General features: G+C 38.9%; 1 protein-coding gene across 1 annotated transcript; it reads right to left on the bottom strand.

Annotated features, from left to right (window-relative positions):
• Positions 1-567: 567 nt before the first annotated feature.
• On the bottom strand, positions 568-4,528 carry LOC101172452 (gap junction alpha-8 protein). Its single transcript, XM_011489876.4, has 2 exons — positions 4,167-4,528; positions 568-3,700 (listed from the first exon to the last, which is right to left on the bottom strand). Exon 2 carries the CDS (start codon positions 3,683-3,685, stop codon positions 2,399-2,401), a length of 1,287 nt encoding a protein of 428 aa, XP_011488178.1. The 5' UTR covers positions 3,686-3,700; positions 4,167-4,528; the 3' UTR covers positions 568-2,398.
• Between the last annotated feature and the right edge of the window lie 4,044 nt (positions 4,529-8,572).

Raw genomic sequence — 8,572 nt, 5'->3', positions numbered from 1 at the left:
ATTCCAGTCTATTTTACATCGTATTTGTGAAACTATTAGATGATTGAAAAAATGTGATTACTATTAAAGGTCATTTGCATATTTATGTATTTTATTTATTTTTATAGGGTTTATTTTTTAATTGTATTTATTTCTTTTTCCTTATTAATTTTTTGGGTTCACTGTTAATTGCTGCTATCCAAAATGAATAAAAGACAAGAAAAAAAAAAAAAGTCAAATCGACTTTAAAAAGGCTCCTGGGTTCTCCGGGGTTACAGAACACTTGTTCTGAAAAAAGCCTAATTAAAAACAAACAAATCGGCTAATAATCCTTGCATTTAAAGTTGGATTTAAGTAAATTTAAAAAAAAAAAAGCTTTTGCCATATTTATTATATTAAACAAACTTCCAAAATCAGATGTTTTATTATTATTTAATATGAATTTAACTGTAGTTTTCTTAATCTTTAAGGTGGTTCTAACTTTGTGAAAAAATTCAACATTTCTCTATAATATTTTGATGCTTTACAGATGTCAGTGGGGGAAAACAGTGTTTTTAATGTCGGAGTGCACGAAAACTTGACACAATATTTCTTGACCACGTTTGACTTTTAATTTCTTGGTTCACATTCCAGTAGAAGATGCTGCCACTCATCTATCAGCAAAGAAGACTACAAGTTAGTAAAAAGGATTTTTTTCTTCCCCAAATATTAATCACGTCTCACAGACATACAGCCAATGCAACAGTCTTAAAAACACACAAAAAGAAAAATTATATCATACAATACCATCATTATGTTGTACAAAAGATCCATCAAATGCTTTGATCAGTACATGGAGATGCTGCAGGGGATTATGGGAGACGAAGGCCTTCTCAGGGTTGCAAAGTTGCTTTTTGTTGCTCAGTTTCTCCAGAGCTTTTTTGACCCAAAAGCCCCCCCAAAAAAATCAACAGTTAGTGTGTCTCAAACATTCAGCTTCCTGCATGTTGAAAAATAAAATGCAGTTCTGCCTTTATGGAGGTAACATTTTACCGCTATGAATGTGTGAAACAAAAGCTATTCTGGCAAAGAAAAACTGAAGAAACATTAAGTTCACTTAGGTCCCAGAGCGTTGTGACTTCCAATGATCGTACAACATTTGAAAACTCACATTTACAAATAAGGAACAGGAATTTACAAAGTAGGAGAATCCACTTTATATTACATATTCAGTTGGAATTTGAAAAAAGACAAAAAAATGCAGATTTTTGCTGAGCATCAAATAAAACACTTTGGAGTGAAATATTAGAGTTTAACCTGCACACAATGATCAAGCATGTGACAGGGGTTTTTCCACAGTGAGACTGAGCTCTTACTCTTACATTTGTTTAGCTGTGAGAATCTACATGGTTGTAAAATCAAGTAGAAATACTTTTATTTTTTAGATTTTTTTCTTCTTTTTTTTCCACAGGCAAATCAAGGATGCTTGTGTTTTCATCCACGAGCGCCGTTTCTTTTATTGTCTCGGCTCCAACAATGCGTTGTGCTGACTGTGCGTGATCTTTATCGCCCGGACGCCTGTTTGTACAGCACGAAAGGAGAGGCTTTGGCCTGAGGTCACTGCTATAGTCTGTTCTCTGATCGGGCCCTGCGCTCTTCTATGGACAGCTGATGCCACATTAACATGTTTCTTAAAAGGATGCATACCAATAGCAGGAAAAAAAATCACATTGAAAAAAAAAAGACATGTTACAAGTGGTCTTTTTTCTTTTTTTTAACTTTGTCACCTGGTATATAAACATGAAAAGGAGAGAAGCTCATGCACGGCTCTCCATACTTGAAAGAATGCGTGGAGATGGATGCACAGATGAGGTGTCGTCGGGGTTAGAGGCTTTTGCAGAGTTGAAGCCTCTGAATGTGCAAATGAGGTACACTCAACCTGAAAATGGACTTTCCTTCTCTTCTTACAGTACCTGCAGATGTGTGTGTGTGTTCTGTTTCGGAGTCTCAGCTGCTGCAGCCTCATGCTGCAACTGCAGCATCTTACCGATGGGAATAAACGTTGGTGCCCAACTACACTGAAGTCATTGTTTTTTTAAACAGGCACACCAGTAGGCCTATAACCCTCCCCCATCTGCTTAAACCTCATGTATACAAACGTCTACTCGTCCATTGCATATCAGTATAACTCTCAATAGAAAAGATGTCTAAAAATTGATTTTCATCAAGTAAAAGCACCCCCCACACCTCCCATCTGTCTCCTCTTTTACATTATTGAAGGTAAAAACAACTTAATAAAAAACAAACTAATCCTGCCACCTCTCAGCTCCTCTTTCATTTGTAAATCTAAATTTTTTTTTTTGGCATTTAGTAGAATTTCCTCTCATCTGCTCTACCTTTCCAAGTGTGTGCATTGAGTGTGTGCTCTCTTCTGTGTGCTTCATATGGTGAGGTCGTCTGACCTGGCCCTGCTGCTGGCTTTGCTCAGTCGACTCAGCGGTCTGCTGTCGTCTATTGTATCCGTCGCCTCCAGGCCTGCCTCAGCTGGAGCCGCGTCCTCTCCGTTCTCCGCTTCCTCCACCTCCTCCTCCTCATCTTCATCTGCCATCTCCTCCACCTTCTCAGCTTCTGCTTCTGGTGGCTGCACCTGCTCCTCCTCTACCTCGTCCTCGTGTAACGTTACCCCCACTGTCGCCGTGGTCTGGGCGTAGGAGGGCAGAGTCTCGTCATACACCTTTGTGATGTCCTCCATGGGCAGCACCTCCTCACCTTTCTCCTCCAGCCCGTGGAAGGGCGACGCCCCTCTGCCGGCCTCCATCCCCACCTCAGCTAGAGGGTAGAGGTGACACATGGGGGGAGCCTTCTCCTCCTCCAACAACTTGTAGCCTTTTGCCCTCTGCAGGGAGGACACCCCCAGAGGGGGCAGACTCTTTCCTTGCGGGGGCAGGGGCGCCATCCCCTCACCCTGGGCTGCAGACGGAGCTGGAGCCGGCTTACGAAAGACGAAGCGGATTTTCTTCAGGCCCAAGTGGCTGATCTCCACAAAGTTGAGGAAGAGTGAGACGCAGGCCACAGCCAGCATGAAGATGATGAAGACAGTCTTCTCCGTCGGGCGGGACACAAAGCAGTCCACCGTGTTGGGGCAGGGCCACCGGCTGCATTTATACAGAGGGAGGATTCGGAAGCCGTACAGGAAGTACTGGCCCACCACGAAGCCCACCTCGAACAGTGTCTTGAAGATAATGTGGCAGATGTAGGTCCTCAGCAGGGTGCCCTCCAGCCGGAACTTTTTGCTCCCCTTGGTGCTGGTCTCCTTTGTGGTGCGGACGCTTCCCTGGTCAGGAGCCAGAGGGAGACGCTCCTCGCTTAGTTCCTGTTGCCTGCTGAGCTCGGCCTCCTCACGCTCCTTACGCTTCTCCTCCATGTGGACGTGGTGCACGGCGTGCCCCACGTACACCAGAGACGGCGTGGACACGAAGATGATCTGCAGCACCCACAGGCGGATGTGGGAGATGGGGAAGGCCTCGTCGTAGCACACGTTCTCGCATCCAGGCTGCTGCGTGTTGCAAACATAATCAGACTGTTCGTCGCCCCAAACGAACTCCGCTGCCGTGCCCAGGATCAGGATGCGGAAGATGAACAGCACCGTGAGCCACACCCGGCCAATCACCGTAGAGTGCTCGTTAACTTCCTCTAAAATGTTACCCAGAAAGCTCCAGTCACCCATGATCGGTCCGTAGCGCTGCAGAATGAAGGGTGGGGTAGGGAGGGCCGCAAAGGGTGCAGTTGGACAGGGAGGGTGGGGTAGGAAAGAACAGGGGGATGGGAAAGAGAGGACCGAAAGTAAGCAAAGCAGCAAAGAACTTTTATAAAAAAAATTCTAATCTAGTTTGGACGCAGGAATAATTGCAGCTTCTGTTCAAAAATCTGAACAACAGGAAACTACAGAGATGGTTGCTATTAAATCCACAGTCCGGCATGTTTCTGTGCGATATGGAAAAAGATTTTTAATCAAAATAACAAAGTTTAAGTTTCCACTTATCAGTATTTCCAGCTACTTTAGCTCAAAATCATAAAAACCTGCAAAAATTACTTTAAAAAAAACAAAGTTTTAATCTTATGGTAGGTAAAATGAGCATTCACTTAGTTTCTAAATCTTATTTAATGTATAATGTTGATTAAACAAAATAATGCAATGGGCAACTTGCCACAGCTGCGGCTCCGGCGAAGTTGAGTCCTGTCCCGTTCTCTTGGCACCCAGCAGGGAATAGTGAACTTTTTTGTGCCCTCTTTCCCACCTAAAGCCCTGTCCTTGTCGCCCCACTGAGCAGATGTGAATGAATCGGGTCTGATGGTTGGTTTTTAGTTTGCTGCAATATTTAAGCTTGGAGCCAGACGGCCTTTATTTGCCGGGCGACGCGTGGTGACGCAGGAGACAATAGGATCAAAGCCAGAATGGGGACGTATGGGAGCAGGCCTCGGGCTCTCACACCAATATGGAGACTGCAGGAACCAGGACTTAGGGTTCTGGTCTGCAGCTTCCTTCCATGTATGCAGGCTGTGATGGCCTGACAGAGGTTAGACCGAGTCAGGGACAAACTGTCAGCCCAGGCCAGGGTGACGGAGAGTTTCTGTCCTTTTTCCGGCAGTAAAAAACACTTAGGGGAAATGGTTTAATTTCATTTTTAAAGTTTGAAGCAACCAAGATATACAAAAAAAAGGGGGTTTTCTCCTTTTTTTGTTATTTAATTGATAAATCTGGAACAAATTCATCGTTCACTCCCAGATTTTAAAGTTAGTTCAAACTTTTTTTTAAATGACTTTATAAGTTTTTACAAAAATTACCATAATCTTATCCTACAAAATAACGTAATCATGATTCTAATTTTTTTTCCTACACACCAAAGACTCTAAATCTCAAATTTTTTTTGTTGGTCTTGTTTAAAATATCTTATGACATTTGATACGAGATAAAACTCACCAGTAAGTTGTTTTAAGACAATACATTTGAATATCTTGTTTCTTGTATGTTATTTTAAGCGAATTAAAACAAGTTTAAACAAATCTTATCAAAAAAAATTTCAACTGATATGTTGGCAGATTTTTTTTCACTTAAAATTGAGAAAAAAAAGTCAACTTGCACCAGTTATTTACACATTATTATGCAGCACCAGTTATTTACACATTGTTTACTTTGTATTTTTTTAGAGACAAACTATGATAAAAACAACATTTATTATGTTTTTTTCTTTTAATATTCTTCTGATGGAGGACATAACGAAAATGAGGCTCAAAATTGCATATTAGAATTTTTTTTTAATCCAAATCATTGGGAATCAGGAGCAGATGAAAAACATACATTTAAAAAAAAGACGTACTGTGAGCATAGCTCCCTGCTATGCTCTATTGCATAATCTTAAATAAACATTTAAAATAGATCAAAAGAAGATCAGAGTGGATCACTAAGTTTTTTGAGAAGGACTTTTTTTTCTCCCAGTTACATTTTACTTGGGTCTTCAGAAATAAAACCTCACAACTTTAATTACCAGGTTATGTGTCACCTTGTTTAATTTTTTTGCAGTGCTGATTTTTTTTTATTACTATGAGCATATGCAAGAATAGTTGTGAGATCATCACCCTGAACACAAAGATTCACAACAGACATTTGCCTTCTGCTCAACCCGTCTGTCATTTTTAAAATGGAAAACATTTTTCATGTTTTTTTTTTACCAGCCTTCACTGCATTCTACACATGTCAAGGAAAAACAGACCCCCAAAGCAGAGATGCTACAAGTCCAGGGAGACGTCTGTCTTTGATCACAAATTTAAGTCCTTAAGACTTCTGAGTGGAGGAAAAGAAGGATTTTTAGCGCGTTATTCATGCTTTTATGACCCGTCATCTGGATTAATGTGTTTCTCTTTATGCTTGGATTGATCAGACATTGCTGCGTAGTCTAACAAATGGACCAAAAAGCAGCAGTTTTTGTTCTTCCAAAAACAAAGTTATATTACATCACTCCAGGGCTTTCTCCTCACTTCAGGATCCAGTTAAAGTCCTAGAAGAATAGACAAACTCTTACTGTCATTGTGCCATTTAACATGCACAGCAATTCCAGGAAGTGTCATTTAGTCGCATTATTCAGAAAGTCAACAACACAAACAATATTATAAATCAATTTAAGGCAAGTTTAACACAGCATTGAAAGAAAATAAAGAGTACTCTTCTCATACTACTCCACTTATTACACATTGTCAGTTTCAGCAGCCATCTTGTGTGTGTATTTATGTTTGTTGAGTGTGGTGATGGTTGCAGGATAGAAACAGTTTTTAGTCTTTTTGTGGTCTGATTGCTCTTTACTAACCTACATTTGTGAATTAACTAATATCCACAGCCTCACAGGAGCATTAAGGTCAATATACATTAAGGAAATATGTGCAATATTAATTAAGTGGGATTAAATAATTGATGAATCAACCACTAGATGCTTGATTAATTAGCTGCAACATTAAAGCTGCCAGATAATGTTTCTGCATCACCACCAATTCTTGGATTTGATTTTCCTGGTCCAGCTGACTCATGAATTTGAACTCATTTACACCTTTGAAAGATTTTCCTTAGAAAACATCTAGAGGCTTATAGTAAATAAACTGAACGTTCCACGTTTACATTTTTTCCTTTAAATCTCCCACACTATGACACTACCACCACCCGCTGCTGATGAGCTGTGCCCAACATTTTATGTTTGTCCAGTTCTTGCCTGCCCATCCAAATGTTTCTGCAGAAATGTAGACTCAGAAGACCTGAAAACATTTTTCAAACCTTAAATCCTCTACTTTTACTTTTAAATGGCTGCATACATTTTACATTCTTAGCTGGTAAAGATTTGCTACAATACTCTGTCAGTATGTTTTTTTTATTTGTCAGTTTTTTTTCTACAAATATTATTCAAAACACAATTTTTATTAAAAGTTGTTCTTCCCTTTCATTTATAAGTCACAGCCACCATTCATTTTACAATAAACAGTTTAATTTGTATTTTTTTTTTCATACATGTGTACAAAAGCAAAACATCACTTTTCTGTTTTTAAATGTTTGATACAGTAATACTTTAGAATCATTTTAGACAGCTTTCAACAAAGAATTAATGTTGAATTTTCACTATAGGTAACAAAGTGTGTTAAGTGAAAGAAAAATTATAAAACAATATAAAACAAAGCGGTTTGTCTCCAACTTAAAAGGTGTTATTTCTGCTTCCTTTTTCTTACCAAATTAAAAGCTTTTGCTGAACAAGAATCAAGCCAACTGACAACATTCATCACAGATGCAACTATGAGAAACCAAAACCACTGAAGAACAGAAGTAGCTTGATGATTAAAACCACAAACCAGGTGTGAACAGAACAGAACTGTCAGAAACTGAACTAAAAAAAACAGAGCTAAAATCCTACATCTTCACACCAACACCAGCGGTTTATTGTACATTAGTCAAGAAGTCAAATTTATCAGTAATCCATCTCTGATGAGGTTTGCTGATTCAGCATTGACCCTCTCAGAATAACTTCATAAATAAAAGGATGAGGACATTCATTTACTATTTTTTTATATGCCATATTTTCAAATTTTTGTTGTTGTTGGGGACCAATCAGTAACTCTGTACTGGGGCTTTATCATAACACAAATATAATTACAGTTTTGGATTATTTCACACAAAGAGCCATTGTTTAAGTATGCAGCTCATTTTGTTCTCCAGTTTTGAAACCAAGAACTCCCAATTCAATATAGTCAATAAAAAATTTCCCAAAAGCAATTTTAAGATTTGCTTGGTCATAAAGAATGAAATGCCTTGATTTTAAAATAAAAATTTAAAAGGACGTTTCTTTTCCCGACACACCGAACACAAGAGTTGCCAGTCTGCAGACTTCCTCCTGAGAAAACACGTTATGCCCGTTCTCTCCCAATAACATTTTATTTTTTAAGTTCTTTTCAAATTCGTTTATTTTAACAAAATTGTCACTGGTGTTTTATCAAGACTTGTTCTTTTGATAAAACACAGAAGTACCAAATGAGAGGAAGTGACAGAACAATGACTTGACATTAAGAGACATTTAGAGTTTATTTTATGTTGCACAATTAATTTTCCTTTTGAGCACCGCATCGCCAATGTCAACAACTGGTTCTGAATTCCCAAGATACTGTCGTAAAGCCAGAGTGAAACTAATTTACATGTAAAGGAGACAAAAATCTATAGCCAAAAAGTTGTGTTCAGATGTGTCAGTAAAGTGGAAGGCGGAGGATAAACGCAAACGGCGATCAAAAACCATGACAACATTTAATCCTGATCCAACTCTTACAAACAGGATAGCAAGACTGAGAGCCTGAACAAAAGACACCCATGGCCTTAAATAGACAGGGAGGCAATTAGCTAAAACAGAAACAGCTGACAACGATTAAGACTAAAGGCTGTTTTGAGTGGGAAAAATAAAACCTGAACTGAACTAAGATTAGCTAAGGTAAAAAAAGGAAATATATGCAGAAACATTGACTAATTTTGTAACTATAATCTTCCTTTTTTTGCTTTTTAAGGATAGATTTATATACCAAAAGAAAAATAATA

This window comes from Oryzias latipes, chromosome 21, assembly GCF_053564925.1.
Source record: "Oryzias latipes strain Hd-rR chromosome 21, Olatipes_Hd-rR_3.1".
NCBI classification, from domain to species: Eukaryota; Metazoa; Chordata; class Actinopteri; order Beloniformes; family Adrianichthyidae; genus Oryzias; species Oryzias latipes.
The sequence above is the reverse complement of the archived record's forward strand: the minus strand, read 5'-3'. Positions and strand labels throughout refer to the sequence as shown.

Coding starts and splice junctions, on each gene's coding strand:
- LOC101172452 (XM_011489876.4), bottom strand. CDS start 3,685: ATGGGTGACTGGAGCTTTCTGGGTAACATTTTAGAGGAAGTTAACGAG.